Source organism: Tamandua tetradactyla, chromosome 4, assembly GCF_023851605.1.
Source record: "Tamandua tetradactyla isolate mTamTet1 chromosome 4, mTamTet1.pri, whole genome shotgun sequence".
Taxonomy (NCBI): domain Eukaryota; kingdom Metazoa; phylum Chordata; class Mammalia; order Pilosa; family Myrmecophagidae; genus Tamandua; species Tamandua tetradactyla.
This window is the reverse complement of record NC_135330.1, coordinates 35,809,904-35,829,972: the sequence shown is the minus strand read 5'-3', so window position 1 is coordinate 35,829,972 and position 20,069 is coordinate 35,809,904. Positions and strand designations below refer to the sequence as shown.

The window sequence follows — 20,069 nt, the reverse complement described above, 5'->3', positions numbered from 1 at the left end:
TGTTTCCTCTTTTTATAGGATTCCGGTAAAGTAATCAAGACCCACCTAGAATGGGTGGAGACACGTCTCTACCTAATCCAGTTTAACACCTACTCTTGAATGAGTCACATCTCCATGGAGAAAATCTAATTAAAGTTTCCAACATACAAGATTGAATAGGGATTAGAAGAAACGGCTGCCTTTACAAAATGGGATTAGGATTAAAACATGGCCTTTCTAGGGTACATAAACCTTTTCAAACTGGCACACATGGCCTTCTTGAGTCCTGCTTTCCACAAGAATGCCGACCTAACCACACAGTTCATGCAAGATTTGCAAGCTCCACAGAGTCTTAAACACAGCTACTGTCTGCCACAGGACAATAAAACTTTTGGTGTCACCCACCCAGGCCCCTGCATCTTGCTGCCCCATGTTCTGCCCTCTTGGGATTAGGATCACCAACCAAGGTATGCCTATTCCTCCAAATGGAAAGAGCTTGTGCTTCCAGGGGCGTCTCAATTTCTACTTTGATTTACTTCCAGAAAATACCGCTACTAAATAAGCCACCTCTTCACCTCCTGGAAAAGCCCTATCTGTTCAGGCTTGTCCCAGCTACCTCCAGCCAGACCTGGGACAAAGAAAACCTTCTGGAAACTGCTCTGCCTGCAGAGCAGGCAGAGTCTACTTCCATCATCTTTCACCAAGCTGTGCTTTAGAAGGAGGGATGCATCTGGGCTGGGGGGACTCCTGCATCTAACACAGCATGGCCCTGCAGGATGACTTGACAGAGCGTAACCTTTAGAAGCATCTGCAGCAAACCATCTGGTGTTGATTTTTCAGCTATACCCTCTGAGGATCCACTAGCTTTGCAAGTCAATTAATTCTTTTCTGGACACAGAAGCTGCTAAAGTGAGTCACCTTGCAGTCTGATTACATTTTTATAGCCAGGAGATACCCTGGAAAAAAGCAATCTACTTTAAAGTTAGTGACTGGGGTAGTTGTGACCTGATGTGATATGGGGGGTAGTTGTGAGCTGACGTGATATGGGGAAGAAGTGGTCCAAGCATACATTTACACAATAAAATCTGTTTTCTCAGATAGTCTGGCTGTTTTTTTTAATTTTTATTAATAAAACCAATCAACATACGATATGAACATTTTGTTTCTGTTTTCTTTTTATTTCTTTTTCTGAATTGATGCAAATGTTCTAAGAAATGATCATGATGATGAATACACAACTATGTGATGAAGAAAAAAAAAATCTGGCTGTTTTTAAGCCTACTCAGCCCATCCTAAATATCTGTAAAAAGGCTTCTGAGCCCAAATATGTGCAGAGAAGAATAGTTAGGGCACCTCAAGAAACCATGTCCATTCCCTACTAGTGCTAACAAGCCAGAGGGAGAGAGATAAGGCAAAAAATGTGGATATGGAAATAATGAGAGCCCATGTGACACCCTTTGCTAGGATTTAGGGTCTACTGGGCTCTTTCTTTCTTTAATATTTTTATTGAGAAATCTTCACAAACAAACAGTCCATATACTGTGTACAAGCAGTGGCTCACAATATAACCTCATAGTTGTGTTATTTATCACCAGGATCATTTTTAGAATATTTGCATCACTCCAGAAAAAGAAATAAAAAGAAAAAAGAAAAAACTAATATATCCCATACCCTTTTTCTCCCTCTCATTGACCACCAGTATTTCAATCTACCCAATTTTTACCCTTTACCCCCCCACCATTATTTATTTATTCTTTATCCTTATCTTTTTACTTATCTGTCCATACCCCTGGATAAAAGAAGCATCAGACACAAGGTTTCCACAATCATATAGTCACACTATAAAAGCTGTATCATTATACACTCATCTTCAAGAATCAAGGCTACTGGAACATAGCTCAACAGTTTCAGGTTGAAACCTCCAGCCACTCCAATACACCATAAACTAAAAAGAGTTACCTATAATGTATAAGAATAACGTCCTGGATAACCTCTCGACTCTGTTTGAAATCTCTCACCACTGAAATCTTATTTTGTCTCATTTTTCTTTTCTCCCTTTTGGTGAAGAAGGCTTTCTCAATCTTATGATGCCAGGTCCTAGCTCATCCCCAGAAGTCATGTCCCAGTCATGGCCGGGGAGATTGACACCCACGTGGAGGGGAGGGCAGTGAGCTCCTCTGCTGAGCTGGCTTAGAGAGAGAGGTCCTGGGCTCCTCCTTAAGGGTTGCAGCCCAGGGCAGACTGTGCCTCCACTCACAATGGAGTGTTCGCAGTGGTTTCTTACGGGTGCTCAGCGTCTAATGAGCAGGCTCAGCAGCAACCATCAAAAAGCACGTGGCTCAGCTGCACAAAGAACCCTGGTTCCCTCTAGTGGCATGGTGTGGCCTGGCCTCGCAGCCTCATCTCAGACTCAGGTGGGAAACGCCTTGTATAATCGACTCCATAAAGTATACTGTACACGAAACAGGCACCATGAAGGGGCAAGGTGAGTCACCAAGGGGAGAGTCACACAGGTGATGCGCTGGTCTTTTAATCCTTGAACTTGGGCTTTTCGTGTCTCTTCACCCCTGATGAGTTCACCCTTACCCATGACGACAACCTCATAAAATCATGCGTTAATCTGCAGCTCTGATCTCTCTCCTGTACAGATCCCATATCTAACTGCCTGATGGGCATCTCCATCCGATGCTCCTCCCAAGCCTGGCCCTGCACCTAGGCTTCACCCTTCCCACCAAACATCCAGACTCCAGGTCAGAATCCTGTGCTCCATTCTGCTTGCCTCCATTCTCAGACTTCCCACATCTAGTTAATTAGAGGATTAATAGTAGGAGTTCATATTTATGCACTACCCACTAAACATTTCTGTATAACTCATATAACCCTTCTAACAACCCTATAAGACAGGTACTATATCATTCTCATTTTGCAGATAAGGAAATAGAGGCACAACAGGACTTCCTCAAAGGCACATAGGTAGTACGTGGCAGAGTCTTAACCATTTTTCTGTGGCCACAGTAAGTCTGCTTGCTTCGGGTTCTTGAGAATCTCCTATCTCTGTAACTGCTCATTCAGGCACATCCCATCCCACCAGACCCCAGGCACAACCTCTTTACTGCCTCCTGGCTCCCTGCATCCAGCACATCTCTGCAGCCTGCATGGCTTTACTGAAACACAAATATGATTGTGATGCCCACTATTTAAAATCCTTCTGTGGCTCCCTTGCTGCTAGAGGACACATCCAAACTCTTCACAGACTGGAGGACTCCACAATTGGCCTCCACCAAGCTCTGCAGCTGTGACACGATGCCTGTTGGTGTATCCTCACGCTCTCACTCAGGAAATCCTGAGCACAGTGCTTCTGCTCACAGTTCTAGAATGCTGGGCTGCCTCCTTCATCTGCTCAGGAAGTATCTACATCTCCTTCAAGCCCAAACTGAGAAGTCACCTCCTCTGGAGAGCCTCATCTGTCTTCCCTAGGGGGAATTACAAATTTCTTGTTGAGCATACGTGGTTTTCCTCTATTACACCATAGTCCACAAAATTGCCTTCATTTATTTGCCCCCTTTCTCCCTGGAGACCATAGCCTCCATCCCTCCAGGGAGTCTGGATTAGGTTTCATTCACCTGTGCATCCCCAATGTCTAACTCAATGCCTGACACTCAGTGGGCCCTCAGTAAAAGTGTGCTAACTACCTAAATGTTTTAAAGCAAGTGCCTGACATGGGAAAAAAGCATGCAGAAGGGAAGAAAGGACACTGGCATTTTGGCTAGATCCCATGTCTTCTCCCTGCTCACCCTTCCCTGCCACAGCCCTCTCAGGCCAGCTGGGTCTGAGCCATACTCACTGGCTTCCCTGGACAATGGTGGGCACGATGTCATGGCTGGCACGGAGGGGCCGAGTCCTGGCCTTCATGCGGGCACCCTGCAGCAGATGCTTGGCTTCCTCATGCCTGGGGCTCTGCACGGGCTCCGGCTTGGGACCAAAGGTCCTGTAGGGTAGCACGAAGGCCAGAGCAGGCAGGGGAGGGATTAGAAGAGAGTAACGCGGATTAGAAGAGGCTTTAACAGTGCTGAGCAGTGGCTCTGCCAGAAAAAGCCCCGCATGTGTAGTCTTCATCCTTCAGCTCCCACACAGAGGGGACCCCAGCATGGGGCCTGGAGCCTGGGGCCTGGAAAGTGGTTCTGAGCAGCTCTTGGTGGGAGTGGGGCACTGGCCAGGCCTTGGACATCTGCTTAGGGACTGGAAGCAGAGACCCCAGGAAGATCTAGAAAAGGGTAGGGAAGTCTCCAGATGATTCCATTGTTCCTTTCTCGGGTAGACAGCGGGAGTTATCCGGAAGGAGGGGTAATGAAGGGCCTGGAGTGTTTGGGCTGGGCCTATACCGAGACAGATGGCCTTTGCATGCATCACCTCTCTTTCTCCTTCTGTCTCTGCAACCACACACACATCCACTTGAGCACACATGTGGGTACCGTCCTGCACTCCCACCACAGACAGAAAGAATCAGGGCTCTGCCCATCACGGTTCTGGTCCTTTGGGGAATGACACTTTTATAAATCCTGGTGTTTTCTTGTCTTAGTCCCAGTCCCAACCTGCCAGGCATCGGCTCAGGGCTCGCACACTCAGGGCTGAGAGAAATTAAGCTGGACCCAAACCAAGTCAGCAAATGGCCCGATTTTCATAATAATAAGGGTCGTCTATCCACCCTCACCACCCACCAGATGTGCTGCCTCCCTAGCCAGTCTGGAGCTGTTGAAGATGACAGCAGTCCTTTTCCAAAGCTGTCTCCCAGACGGTGACATACAGCCAGCACCGGCTTACAGCAGTCACAGGAGCCCACAACCTCCCACTGACAAGAGGGTTTTCTCCACAGGGCTCTCTCTCCAGCCAGGCTGGCCGAGGGCAGGTGTTCTCTCCACCTGACAGATGAGGGTGTTGCAGAGCGAAGGAACATTCGGCGCACAGCTCAAGGTCAAGCATTGACTGAGTGCACAGCAGATGACATCCTCCAGCATCACTCCCACTTCCTCCATCCTCTCCCCTCCCAGGATCCTAGCACAGGCCAAGGATGCTTGTGGCTGGGGTCAGAGACACTCTTTGATGTAACTTCAGCATCCCCTGTCCTCATGTCACATTGGCTGGGCTGTCCTCACCAGGAAGGGTCCAGAGAAAGAGAACTCAGGCAGGTAGAGCTCAGCTGGGCCTCAATCTCAGATCTGTGGCCCACCTAACCCCATCCTTTCATATGCCTCCTGGAGAAAAGGGGTCTCATCCTGACAGGGGACAGGCACCAAGTAGTCTCCATGGATGACGGAGACATAAGTGGAACATACCTCCTTCGGGTATCCTTGGACAAGCTTTGGGAAGACTAGGGTTTTTTTGTGTGTTTTCTCTCTTTCATTTTTTTCTCATTATTTGCACCTCACTCTGCTCTGGGGCCAAAGGAAAAAAATAACTGCTAGAATAAAGGCACCATCTGTGTCTATGAACCCTGGCAGGGCCCCAGCATGGCTTTGGAACAAGGAGGGCTATACTGTGAAAGTGAATCCCCAGGCTTGCTACCCCCATGAAGCCTCCGTTGGCAGGAGAGCCCTCTCTCTCTGCACAGCTACCCGAGCAGGCAGCAAATCTGACAGGCAGCTGAGAGCAGCTGTGCTCCCTGGGGCTCCCGCTCCGACAGCAGAGATAATGAGGTTACCAGCCCGGAGAGACGCCCCAGCAGCCACGGGCCTCTGGCTGCTGGCCCGCACACTTGGAGTCTTCCGGTGACAGCTGTGGTTCCCGGGCTGTCAGGGCACATTTGTCACCAGACCTGCTGGGCAGGCTGGAGAGCCCCCAGGCAGCTGGCCAGATGTTGCCAGGATCAGACTTGTACCCTCTTGGTTTATAAGCTATTTTCCTACTTTGCTGTTTCCTTTCTGCTCCCTCCACTTGGAGCTGTTAACATGCATTTTTTTTCCATCAGCTGCCCTGCTCTGGCTCCTGGCAGACAAAGCTAGTTTCTGCACTGATTAGAAAAGCTAGGCTTTCTAGGTGCCTGGAGGCATTCATGCAGTAATAGAGTGGGGAGGAGAGGGGCAGCCACCTTCACAGATTGCAGCCAAGATCAGCAGAAATGGAGAGTGGGGACCCTGACCACCCCTGTCGCAGGAAAATGATCTTTCTCCCTAGAAGCGGGAAGTAGTAGGTTGGTGGGATGCTGAGACTCTCCTAGTCTGATTGCCCACCTCCCACCTCCCAAGGCTAATCCAAGGAGGCCACCAGGGACAGACAGTTCACACTCTTCCACCTGAGGGGGTCTTTCCAGTCTCTCTGACCCTGACCTTTGCCAAGGACAACAGCCCACAGACTGTAACCCACAATCCCAGCTTCCATGACTCCTTTGGGGATTTCCTGGAAGGGCAGGGTAGTCAGTGGGTAGCCAGGCCATGACAAAGGTAATTTCCTACCTATGAGTAGGCAGCTTTTGCCATTCTCTTGAAAGCTTGCAGTTTTGGGACTCCTGAGCTCTGTGGGTAGGGCACAGGGATATTCAGCTGAGTGATTTTCCTCTCTGGGCCTCAGTTTCCCCATCTGTAAATGTGGGAGTTGGAAAGGGGAGAGGACTCACATTACTAACTCTGTGGGTCTGGGTAGTTGGCCATGCAGCCTAGGGTGCCACAGGGTTGGCGGAGGGCTTTGAGGTTCTCTCTCCTGGGGGTTCATGCCACAGTTGCTCAGCCCCCAAGGAGCAGCAAAATCTACAACAAAAGATCTACTTGTTGCGGATGACTACAGGCTCGTGTGAGTATTCTGGTCTTTCCTGCTGCCCCTCTGACCACCAGTACCCTAAGCTGCTTCACAAGGACAGCGTGTGGTCTCCTCCAGCTCACCTCTCTGCCCAAGCCAGTCTTCTGGTGAGAGGCATCCAGCCTGGTAGGGTGGAGTCCCTACTCAGGAGAACCACCATTTCTCTCCCAGCCAGGGAGGTCAAGGGGACAGAGTGGCCTCTTTCTGAAGCCATCATAATCCTGGATTAAAATGGTGAACTCCAGCAAGCCTAGGTTTAATCCTTTCATCTCCCGTACATGAATCAGGGACACTCTGGAATGTAGGATTTCTAGATCCTGGGTGTCGCAGGTACAGGGAAAATACATAGTATTTAGTAAATATATAAATCCTTTTGCTCAGCCCTTGTTCCATTTTTGTATATCGTGATGCTTTTTCGATGCCGAGGACAGAGCTCTCTTACTGTCATACTACATGCAGTTTCTCAAGGGAGGGCAAGAGGAAAAGGTATGTCCAGAATTGACTCTGGACTGTGTTCTATGATGCAGGGACCTCATCTTAGCCTCGGTAATACGGGTGATTTCGTAGACGCCTTCCACCCAGGACTACAAGGTCGTGGCAGCACAAAGCAGGGTTAGGACTCTAGTTATAAGAACCACCATTCCCCTCCTAGCCAGGGAGGTCAAGGGGACAGAGTGGCCTCTTTCTGCAGCCATCAAAGTCCTGGATTAAAATGGTGAACTCCAGCAAGCCTGAGTTCTGGGGCTGCCTGTCCTGATTCTAATCCCAGGAAGCCCCCTTACTTATCAGCTGTGTCACACTGGGCACGTTACTTAGAGGTTAAGTCTCAGTTTCCATTTCTGCTAAATAAGGGCTCAGTTGTCCTTAAGATAAGAGAGACTGATTCCCTTCAAAAAGCTTAGAACAGAGTCAGGCACTTGGTAGGACGAATAATGTTAACATTCATTATTATCATTACATCACCACCACTACCACCATCATCATCATTATCGCATCATCACTATCGTTTTTTGTTAAATTACTCTCACATCCTCACTAAAAGAAGGATGGAATTTCTAAGCATTAACTGAAATAACCTGCCAAGGAGATCCCCTTATCTGCAAGGGGAAAGCACGACCCAATGAACCCATCAGAGGTTTGGAAGAGATAAATCATCTTGTAGCTAAAGAAGGGTTTGTAGTTTGCTCTAGACTTTAAAAAGCCTCTGACAGTCCCCATAGGAAAGGTAAGCAGGAGGAGGCTCTCTGGTAACAGAGGGAAGCTGGTACCAAAACAATAAACAGGCCCCTCTCAGTGGAGAAGGACGGGCACAACCCTGCCAATGCCTTTATTTTGGACGGCTAGCCTCCTTAACCCTGACACAATAGGTTTCTCTTGTTTTAAGCCACCCGCTTTGTGGTACTTTGTTTATGGCAGTCCTAGGAAACTAAGACAGATAACGTACCTCAAAGTCCCAGGAAGAACTTGCTCCGTGGTAGGGAATCAGGATTAGAGTCCTTCCTTCTTAGGGTTTAGAACATTAGGAAATTTGGGAGCATATTTAAAAGTTCAATACACTCTTGAGTGGTTATATTTAATTTCTGTTTTCTTTTTAGTTTTAGTCTTGATGGGACTGGAAGTGGTAAGGAATCTTCCCTAGTGTTCCTTTGTGTCTGTGTATCTGAGTCAGTGGGGACAGGATGGGGGCGGCAGGGATAAGCAGGAAGCTAGGTGGAGGCTCAGCCTTCTTAGCTGCATTCGTGCTTGGGACACCCTCAGTACATCTACAGCCCTGAGGATTCTGTACGTGCAGGAAGGTCTCTGCTCCCATGCCCACCCCAGGGGCTCATCAGCTGACCCCTCACACTAGGGCCCCAGAGATCTAGAACCTGACCCTTGGCATGCATGCCAGGCCAGAGGGCACAGCAACTGCCCTGCACTCCCTGCCGACCGCAGCCCCCCAAGAGATCGTCCTGCATTTTGGTCATCCTGCATTTTGGGGGGGAAGAGGAGAAGAGCAGGAAGAAGAGCACCAACGTCTCTCCATTTCCTACTGCCTTACTTGAAATCTAAATTCCAGGGTTCTCCATAAACAGCCTCAGCCTGGCTTCCCAGCCTGATGCCCTTTGCCAGGAGGAGGAGATACCCTGATAATAGCCTCACCATGCATTTCACCTAGACCTCTCCCCGCAATTCGGCAGGTCTTCCCTCATCTGTAATATACTCTCCTCTTTCCATCCGGATCATATCATGCCCATGGGGGGGCTCCAGGCCTGGGGAGCCCTTACCTGCACTCTTTCACACCTGCATCTGCCAAACATTTATGGTTCTATGCAGACACTAGGCAGGCACTGGGTCCCAGAGACAAGCATGGCACAGTTTTCGCCTTCAAGGAGCTCAAGGAGATACACTGGTATCAGCAACGGCCAGAGCGAGAGCAGGCAGACTAGACAGTGAGCGCAAACATGGGAAGTCCACCTGAAATTACACTAGTATGTGCACTCAGCGATCAGTTCACAGGAGAGTCTCCAAAAATGCTAGTTAAAAATTAACTTTTAAAAGCCTGACCCCCTGGAGCCACAGGCGTCTGAAATTCTTCAGGGCTGCCTGCTTGCCCCACCTCTAAATTAGAGTCTACAAACTGCTGAGGGGCAGGGATTTGACCCCTAGCAACCCAGTAGGGATCAGGAAAGTGGGACCCACCCAAGTCTGAGCTGCGGCAGCTGGCTCTCTGCTCCCCTCTTTCTACGTGAGCTCCTTCCTGAAGGGCTGCGCAGGGGCCTCACAAGGCACACTAGAGATCACACTTCCAGCCTCAAGCCTCAGCTTACCTATCTGTAAATGGGCACGATTCCACTGCAGGGATGACACGGAGACAAAGTGATCTAGGAAACCCTCTGAGCTTCATCACCAAAGTGTGAATAAGACAAAAACACTCCTCTCCATTTTTCCCAAAAGCAGACTAATAATTAAAGTCCCTGCAGACACATGTCAGGATCTGGGGCCCCCAAGATCACACAGAGGTCCTGACTGGCACCAGAGGGGGCCTGGGTCACAAAGTACTGCCTCTCAAACAAGACCAGGGGTGGCCATGGAGCTCTCCTGACACCGACTGCTTTATGCATGGCTGACTTCCTTCGTGCTGGGCCCTTGCATAAGCATTGCACTGACTGCTGATGTGGCTTTGGTTTTACAGATTCACATTCTTTTAGCTCATGCTGGATTCACTTGGGATCCAAAGACAATTTGTCATCCCAGTGTGCTCTCTCGGAACCTCAAGGAAAGAGAGAGGCCAGAACTGATTGTGGCCATTCTACAAAGACATAAAATCCTGGATCCAGAACTAGAGGGAAGTGGGGTGGGGGTGGGGGGGAGTGTGAAGCAATGGGAGGGAAGAGGGCAGAGACAACTCTGAGCACACCTCACTTTTCTCCCCTCTCCTGTCTCTAAGGTGTCCAGTTCCAGTTCCCAGATACAGCCCATGACCAAAGTCACCTATAGCACCAACCCCCAGCTCTCCCCTCCGAAGCACTTACCTCTCACCTCACCCTCTCCCCCAAATCAAAACCCCATTTCGTGACTCTATCCAAGAGCTACGCAGGAGGGAAACAAGCTTATCCCATGGAGCCCGTCATCCACCCTTCTTTGCCTATACCTGAGAACAGAACTGGAGAGGCAGAAGGTCCCCAGGCCCTAACCCAAGGCGTGGCCCTGGGGGGGACATGAAGAGGACAATTGTGGCAGCGCTGCCCAGTGCTTGGAGCAAGCAGCCTTGAACTCAAATCCTGGCTATAGCAGTTCTTAGCTGTGTGACCTTGGCAAGTCATTGAACCTCTTTCTCTCTGGGTTGTTATGAGGATAAAATGAGAATACAGGTACAGTGCTTAGCAAAATAAGAGGTAGAAAATGGGAGCTGCTGGCATGGTCTCTTGGAGGGAAGGGCTGGTCCTCCAGAACCAAACCTTCTCTTACCCGATTAGCGGGGGACAACCCTTGGGTCGGGGGGATGGAGATCTCCTCTGCATTTGACCCTTTGTAAGCTCCCAGGTCACTTCTGGTGTTCTCTTGGCGTCAGGTGTCTCTCTTCCCCTCCCCATGTGGCTGATTCTTGCTACCCTGCGATAAGCTGGGCCAGCCCCACAGCCCTGACCACAGCTGTGGGCTCTGCAAGCACGGCCACTTCAGGTGCTTCTTGTCTTATTACCAGGCAGAGCAGTAGTGATTGTGGACATAATTAAATGCATGTTGAGTTAATGTGGCTGTGCTGACTGCAACACTGAATTGCACGGATGTTAAATCTGACTGACGCGGGACCATTTACTCCTCAAACCTGAGATCTGCAGGGTCCCACTGCCCCATGAATGAGATTCTGCCCCTTGCCCCTGCCAGGGCACGTCCTGAAGGATGTCCTGGGGCCCTTTAGGATGGACATCATGATGGTCAGCCAGAGCCTGCTCGGGGTCCTAAGTACCTCGGTTTGGATGCTAGGTCCCGGGCCTGGCCCCCGCACAGCACTCCTGGGGTACAGACCTGAGGGAAGTGTGCCTTTTTCAAAGGTGCCTTGGGAAGTCCAGCTATACAGAAAGTGACATCAGTAAGGACATTCCACTTAGGGGAGATATGGGCCTGCCGTGTCTTAGGGACCACTTTACTATATCTGCCCAGAAGACCAGGAGTAGACACAAGTGAGCAGCCCAGCAGAGGGGCACAAGGCACAGCTCACCGTTTTCTCCATCCTTGAGTCTAGGGATGTTCTCTGTCTCTTCAGCTCAGTGTCTCTCAGCAGAGACCTGACTGTAGGTCATCAGTAGAGGCCAGCAGGACACACTGAATGACTTCCCTAGCAAGCTAGAGGGTAAAGTTTCCCCCACACCAATTCCATGCCTCATCTGCTGGGCATTCTAAGGGGAATGTTTGTTAACAGTTCTGAAAATGGGTCTGAAGTGCACTGAGGGGCCTCCCCTCTCTTGCCTTCTCTCTCCTCCTCACCCCCACATACTCACCCATCATACACTTACTGTATACATATCACACAACTCACATATACACACATGCCTACACATCTGACACATGCACAGACACATACCCCACCTGAACCCTAACATGATGCAGATGGCCAGGTAGTTTAAAGAATGGTCTGGAAACCCCAGACCTGAGGATTCTACATAAATGCCATTTCCTTACAGGACTAAAGGAAAATCCCTCCCTACCTCATACTTGAGGTTCAATCCCTTTAAAATGGGTAGTTTTTGTTACTTATTATCCAACCTGAAAGTTAGCTGCTTTGGCTTCTCCTTTCTCCTTTCAAAATTCCCAGAGGCATCACCATTCTGTGGGCCTAGCATGGGGACAGTAAGGAAGGAGCAGCTGCAGGAAGGGAGGCACCATCTCCTGCAGGACACAAGGTACATCAGCCCAAACCTCCTCCTCTGAACTCCACAAGGAAGGAGGAGAGGACAGAGTAGAGCTCGATGTGATGGCAGAGAGGGGAGCAGTGTGTTGTGAGGACCCAAACCCTATCTGGACAGTCTCTGAGACAGGGCTAGGTGGGGATGGGATGAGATGCTGCCAACTGGCCATGGAGGCAAGAGACCTAGTAGAAGAGGAGGCAGCTGAGTCCAAATCATACATGAGAGGAGAAAAGAAGGAGCAAGACATCCTCTCCCCCAGCGCTGGCCAAAGCCACTGAGTAGGACAGTAGCAGAGCTGCCTGACTCTGGACAGCCCTCGCTTTGTTACAGCAGGATATAGGACCAGGGGACCCTGTGCAGGTTTCCAGAGAATAGCCAAACTGAATGGAACTTGTGCAGGGAGCAGCCTGATGATGGAGAAGCAACAATGCTGCCTTCTGCCCTCAGGAGAAAGCATGAGATCCTGAGGAAGGTGACAGCACCACACAGCTGGGAAAATGGGAGCTGCTCCCAGCTCGGCACCCTCTCTTAGCCTCGTGTGCCAGGAGCAGGGCAAAGCCCGGGCTGAGGCCAACCCCTGTGTAGGCAGCAGCTGCCGCCCAAGCCCACAGGTGGCCCCTTGTTCCCACCACTGAGCTGGCCCTTCTCCCTTCACCAGGCAAAGACACTGACTATGTCAGGACAGGCTCTATTTTCATGCCACCTCTCCAGTGTACAAAGCTTCCCCAAAACACTGAAGGGGGAGGGGTGGGCAAAGTCTATGGGGTATCACGGTAAGGTAGGTCAATCCCTCCTGCTCAGGAGGGGGTGAAATCCTTTATGCAGCCCAGGAATTCCCTTTTTGGGAAAGGAATTGGTGAAGTAAACCTTTCCAACTGTATACTTTCCCTAAGGATTTTCATATCCATTATCTCAATTTAGCCTCACAACAGTCTTGTGAGGTAAACCTGGCAGAGGCTATTTCCCCAACTTTAAAGACAATAAGACAAAGTCCTGGGCAGGGGAAATGCTTCCAAGGACACACAGTAGGGAGTCGAGTCCCCAGACTTTGGGTGCTCTATACCCACTACCCTGGTGGTTTTGCTCAAGGTAGGAGGTGGGCACCAGCTTTGAGCCCTTTACACAGTTTCAGGATGCTGCTCAGCAGCCACTGTCCACTGGTCTGCCAGGGCAGGAATTTGCCTGCCCCCTTGCTTTCACTGGGTTTCCCACTTTCCTGATGCTGAGTAACTGGAGGGGATGCCAGCGAGAAGGGAGGGAAAGAAAACGCAGGCTCTGAGCTCTTACCTGCTCTGGTCCGAGTGCTGCAGGGAGATGCCTGAGTCCCAGTCCACATCCCCGGCTGGTCGTTCTAGGACCCAGAACAGAAGCAGGGATGAGGGCAGAGCTGGAAGCTGAACTCTCAGTTGTTACTTAATGAGTATCGAGGAGAAAGGTTTCTCCAGAAGCAGTGTACTCCTCAGGCCTGTGTCTCAGACAGAATAGAGGAGGCAGTGACTGCTGGGGGGCATTGCCAAGGGCTGAACTTTTAGAATAGGAGGGAAGGAAGGAAAAAGGGTTTCTCCCCAGGACTGCCCACTTGCACATCCATCTGAGTACAGTTGCTGCCTGAGTTGAGCTCAGCCCAGCTGCTAGGATCCTTGACCTCTTTGTGTGAGGGGTTCCTGTTTGCTTGCCTCACCTGATGGGGGCCATGAGTCCACAGGCAGTTGGGGACACCTCATGGGAAACGAGGAGCAGAAAGCACTCTGGAAAGGGTTTAAGAGCACAGGGAGTCGTGGAAGCCTCTACCTCCAAGCGTAGAGGTGTGTGCCATGGAGAGCCACAGGGATCTTTAGACAGGGCTGGCTATGAGGTAGAAAGAATCTATGTCATGATGTATAGAAACTGTCCTGCATGCTTTGTAAACAGGTGACATTTTCCAATCAAGCACATGCCATTCAGTTTTCTGTTGATCACACCACTGCATAAAACAGCAACACTAAAGGGGGGCAAATGATGGTTGTACACACATTGAATTACTTTGCATGGTCTCATTTGAGATAATTGGTGTAAGAATCCTGACTTTTTTTTTTTACATTTGGAAACATTGAATAAAAATGAAAATAAATGGTAAAAAAAGGGGGGGGGAATCTATGTCAAAGCTAAGAATAAGAGGACATCCTGACGCTGGTGACAGACAGCTGTGTTCTCTCTCCTTTCCTGCCCGCAGCACCCTCTCCCTGGGCACCACCTGTCCATTTCCCTTCTCCTGTACTCCCTCCTGCTGTCCCCACCACCCAGACCCAAGCCTCACCTGGTGCAGCTCGGTCCCAGGATGGAGTCCAGGTGAGGATCCCTGCCTTGAGGGGCTCCTGCCTGGAAATTCTCAGCATCTCCTGCAGGAGAAGGCGGTTCCTCTCCACCTGTTCAGACAGGGACCAGGTGTTGCCCCCGGTGCTCAGAGCCTGCAGGTCTCCAGCTCTCCAGAGATCCCCCAACAGGGCCATCCTGGGAACCAAGTTCTCCTCAGAGCCCAGGGGCATGCTGTCCAGGTCTCCTCCTGTGGCCGGACCATCTTGCAGGGAGTCTGACCTTCCTTTCCTCAGGTTGAGCATGTGGGTGATTTTGTGACAAGGACCAGGGCCCCCAGGCTGGTTCGGAGGAACTCTATAGATGGGGCTTTCCTGCAAAGAGCCGGGCCCTGGCAGCAGCCCCCTCTCCTGGTCAGGCAGCAGCCACGTTGCTTCTGAAGGCCACGGGCTCCTCTCGCTCCAGGGCTTGAGCCCAGAGACAGTTAGCCTGGGAGGCCTGGGGCAGCCATTCCTGGCAGCTTCCTCCTCAGTGACACTGCTGTCAGTCAGGCTCTGGGAGTGGGGACCTTCTGCAGCATCTGGCCCAGGAGATCCCTTGGCCAGGACCCCACATCCACCAGCATTAACTCGTCGGCTTTTGGGTTTCTTGGAGGATGGCCGCTCATGGGAGGTGAGGTCTGGTCTCAACCCCTCTTTGCCTGCTGTCCTCTTTTCCTTCAACGCCCTGACCTTGGACTCTAGCACCGATGGACTTTGGAGCAGAGCCCCCCATGCTATGGGAGGATGGGGGTCTTTCAGGGTGGGTGTTCTGTCCTCCCGAAGGCAGGACCAGGGCCTCAGAAGGTGGCCGTTATCCAGCTGCTGCTCAGGGCCACCTTTCTGTACAGCTGAGGTCACTTCCATGGGGATGGCTGTTCTGCTCACTCTCTTGGGCCCTCTGGAAGAGAAAAAAGACAGAGCTCCTAAGACCCAGCACCTTTATTGGCTCCAAAAACCTCTTGGAGCTCTCAGGTACTTCAGTGAAGAAACCTGTCCAGGTGAGAGTAACTCGGGGACAGAGCAGAGGGTGCCCTCTAGATCATGTGAAAACACTTTGAAAAGTACAAATCATTGGACAGTACAATTAAGTATCATTAAGTATTATTGATTTTGGTCTTCTGAGTCTGTTCTAGTTTTTTCTATCCTCATGTTACAAATGAGGCAAAATGAAACTTCAAATGACCACTATCCCTATGCCACACATGCACCAGAGTGAAAACTGACCAGATTTCCCAATCCCTGGCCTCTTGCTTTGCTGAAGGGTGGTCTCAACAAAGGATATGCATGTCTGCTAGCAGCCAACACGCTCTCCCCTATCAAAGGGAGTCAGCACAAATGACAGAGTTCAGGAAAAATGTCAGCAGGATATGAACCCTGGGTGGAAGGTGCTGCACCCCATCTCACCAGTCCCCAGCACACGAGCTGAAAGACCCAGCATGAGTTCACTCACTCAGGCAACTACTCTGTACCAGCAGGACTGCAAGCGCTTTCAAAAACTCTCAAATAATCCTCATGCAACGTTGTCAGAAAAGCATTATAATCCTTTTTTTTTTTAACTTCTTAAATTTATAATCCTTATTTTCACAGATGGGGAAACTGAGACTCAAAGGGATTATGTCACACTGGAGCCAAAGGGAGGTCCCTTTAGAATGCAAAACTTCTTATTCCAGCACCAGGGCTCTTTCAAAGTATTCAGTGATCATTTAACCACACCCTTATTCCATTGGTGGGAATATTAGGTCTGAAGATATAAGTGCCTTGCCAGGGTTATGCCGTTCATTAATGGCATGGCTGACATCTTCATAGGGAATAAAAGTGAGTGAAGGATTTTATTCACACAGTTTATGACGTGCACACATACATGCCCTAGTACCACATATTTATTCTGCTCTTTGAAGAAACATTACTTAAACATCATACATCTAGATATGTCCTACTTGAAGTAAACTGCATGTATTAAAATCCATGCTTACATAAACTACAAATTAGGAGTTATTCACTTCATACATTAGGTAAGGATTCACTATAGAACTATTTTAAATGGCAAGTCACTTACTACTTAATTTATACTCAACTTTTCAGGAATAAATGCATTTCCTGATGCAATATGCACATATAGTTTAAAATATCCTATCAGGTTTAAGTCAGGGATGCTTAAGGACTAACTTCAAACCGGAGATTACTCCCCCAGTTAATCTAGAATGTATCAAGTTTCTTTCCGCAATCCAGCCACCTATTCCTCTCTTCTAAGGCCCAATCCAGAAATCAGTACTCGTGTTAATCAGTTTAAACATGAGTAATTTCACTTGGATTTAAAGAACTTCTTGAGGCGTGAACTCTGGAACTGACATTCCAGAGTTAATTCCTCTCCGGAGACCTTAAAGTATGAGCTCCTCCTATTGGGGTAGGTGGGGCACAGACTTTGGGGGAGATTCTTCACCTTGGAGCCGCCAGGTTCTAAGACCCGAGTATTGCATTTGCTCTAACTCAGAAAAGCTGAAAGGAAGATGGACGTGAAGGAAGGGCTTCCCCCACAACCCTCCCGCCGTGGGAGCGTGGGCGGTCGCCCCCGCCGGCCAGCGCCAGCCCTTCATACTCACTGGGGGCTGCTGCAGGCAGATGTGGTGGTCTCTGCCGCCGTCTCCTCCTCCATCCCCTCCATCCCCGGAGAGGCGAGACCCTCTTCTAGCCCTCTCTCCCGCCCAGGCCGCTGCACGGTACCCGGAGCGCTCGGCCCGGGGTCTCTGGAAGTGTGGCCCGTAGGCCTCGCCCCTCGGGGTGCGCCGGACCCGGGGTCCGGGGCTCAATTCCCGTCTCTCCGGGCAGCCCCCGGGACCCGGCTGGGTCCGGTCCAACCTGTCGCCCCGCGGGTGGCGTCCTCCCGCCCTGGCTGGGCAGGAGCAGCGGGGTCGGTTGGGGAGGCTCTGGGAGAAGAGGAAGTGGCATCGGCTGCTAGTTCACGGCTTTGCCATTGAGGGAGAAGAGGCCAAGCCTGGCGTCTTCCAGGGCCGGGCCGGGAAGAGTGGGAGCAGGACAGAGCAGAAAGGAAGCGGGGAGAGCGGAAGGGGCTGGAAAACCCGGGCCTTCTGCCTCCCCCCGCCCCAGCTTTCGTGGCCCCTGTGCCCTCGCCGCAGCTCGCGGCCCCTGTCCGCCTGGCCCAGACCCCCTGAGCCGAGTGGAAGTGCTTCTCCCAGCGGCGGAGCGGCGAGGGCGCGAGTTCCTCACACACGTCAAAGGGGCGGGAGAAAAAACTAGGAACCGGCCTCGAGTGTGGGAATGACGGGGCCGCTCGCCGGCGGCGCGCGCCGGCCGGGATCGGCCCGGGGACCGTCGCGCTCCGAGGGCGCAGGGCCAGGCGCGGCGCTGAGGAGGCCGGGGGCGCCTTCCCGCGCGAGACTGAGCCCCAGCCCGCGCACCACAGCGGCCCCGCGAGCGAAGGCGTGGGCTCGCAGCGCCCGGGGCGGCGGCGCGGTCCGGCGCGGCCTCCAGCCCCTCGGCGAGCGCGGGAAGTGGAGGCTCAGGGCAGAGCCGAGCAGCGGGACGCCGCTCAACCCGAGCAAAAGCTAAGAAAACACCATGTTCTCTCTGAACCTCGCGGGGCAGCTTGAAACCCTACACCCAAGGCCTGGAGGGGGAGGAGGCTCCGCTCTTTGTTCAGTCAGCTTTTTTAGACTAGTCCGTGCTCTCCTTGGGGTCGTCCCCATAGCCTCTGGGCGCCGTGTCCTCGGAGGTCAGGGCCCTTTGTTCCGCTTACCAGAGGCGCAAGGGTGGGAGCGGAGGAGACTGGTCCAGAGGAAAAGCCCCGTGACTGCATTGCCTGCACCCTTGAGCAGGGGCCCGTTCTTGCTTTCTGGGACCCCTGAGAGACCCTGGCACTTTTCCCAAACCCGGGAAGAAGTAGCAGCAAGGAGCTTTACCTGCGGCTTTTGCCCAGGTCAGTGGAGCTTTCTTTCTCTCCTTCCGAGAGGGAAGAGGGGTAGCCTCATTTTTTTCCAAACCTGTTTTTCCATATCAAACAGGAAACAGTAAGAGAGTTTTGAACCCAGGAGATGCGGGAAATCTCTTCTAAAGGGACAACCTTGTTCATCTTCCTTCAGCCAACAGCGCACTCTCAAGCATGGGTTGCTCCCGTACTAGTACTTGTGCCCTATGGCCACCATCTAGGAGGCAGGCACACCAACAGTTAGGGCCCCCCGATGTGTTAGCGCCTGTGCAGGGGCGTCAGGGAAGGGAAGAAGGCTTCCAGAGCAGGTGCCTGTTGAGTGAGTAGGAATTGTCATGCAGGAGGTGGGGGGAAGAGGGCATGCTGGGGAGGCCAAAGCACCCAGGCCTGAGAGCAGTTGTTTGGAGAGCTGAAAGTAGATTGGCCTTGGGTTAATTTAGGAATCTGAGAAATTATTTAGGGCAGCCCTCTGTGTTACTGCAAGAATGGGCCCAGGGTCACACAGCTCTGGTGACAGGTGGGTCTCCAGGCTCTGGATCCAGGGTTCTTGCAGTCAATCCCCTCTTCTCTCCATGTTCCCAGAGCAAGCAGATCCTCCAACAGGGCACGTCCTAGTGTCTGTTTATTAGTACTGATCACCTAGTAATATAATCACAGGTGGGGATACTATGGAGGGCATATGTGCCCCCAGCATTCGGTTAAACATATTTCATACATTATCTCCTGTTGCAACCTTAAGACTTGGATACTGTTATTGTCTTCTTTCTACAGATAAGGAAACTGAGCCTAGGTATGCTGCCGAAGGTCACAAAGCTATTAAGCAGCAGGTCTTGAAGAGCCCAAGGCCCTCACATCAACCACACTGCACAATTCTGTCTCAAGCATCCTGCACATTCAACATGGGAAGATTTAGTTTAAAAACTCCAAAAATTTACAAAAATAATTGTGAAGTGCTGGAATACTCAAAACATGCTGCCAAGGTGGTCTGGCCTTTCCTTTCTGAGTCATTCTTTCTTCCTTGTTGCCCATCAAGCTAAAATCCTGTAAACTACATGTGACTCCTTCCTTGCCTCCTTGTACAATGTCAAGCCTGACAACAATAATACAATTACTATTATCAGGGCCTTCCTATGAGCTTGGTGCTCCTCATGGATTCTCTTAAATTTCTACACAATTCTGCGAAGTAGGTATTATGCATCCCCACTTTAGGGATAAGGAAATTGGGGTACAGAGAAGTTAAGTGACTTGTCCAAGGCTACACAGCTAGTACAGCCAGGATCTGAGCCCAATTCTGTCTGATTCCAAAACCTGCCTTGCGTCCGCTTTTCAGAGGGATCTCTGAGCTCAGACTCTTAATGGTAACTTTCTCCGTAATTCCTGACCCCACCTTTCCCCTGAGAAGTTAATGATCTACAAGGCAAGTTTCTGAAAGTTCCAGCAATGGCTTAATGTTTAAAGGAAACCTGACCCCCAACATTTTGAGATGCAAATAATCACCTTCAGTTTACCTGTTAATTTTTATTTTTCATTTAAGGCAGGTGTCTGGTGGTGGTGGTGGTGGTGTCACATATACAGCCTTTTAAAGCCAGTAAGGAAATTCTCTGGATGCTACTAAATTATCACGACATCCATATG

At 50.8% G+C, this 20,069-nt stretch overlaps 1 protein-coding gene across 1 annotated transcript in view; it reads right to left on the bottom strand.

The window, feature by feature from the left end:
• Positions 1-17,684, bottom strand: part of KIAA1614 (KIAA1614 ortholog) — a 35,662-nt gene extending 17,978 nt beyond the window's left edge. Inside the window, exons 1-4 of the mRNA XM_077157165.1 lie at positions 17,092-17,684; positions 14,455-15,389; positions 13,446-13,509; positions 3,824-3,967 (exon numbers count right to left, since the gene is read on the bottom strand). Coding sequence (XP_077013280.1) covers positions 3,824-3,967; positions 13,446-13,509; positions 14,455-15,389; positions 17,092-17,153 — 1,205 coding nt within the window. The 5' untranslated portion in view covers positions 17,154-17,684. The remainder of the gene's footprint in view (positions 1-3,823; positions 3,968-13,445; positions 13,510-14,454; positions 15,390-17,091) is intronic.
• Between the last annotated feature and the right edge of the window lie 2,385 nt (positions 17,685-20,069).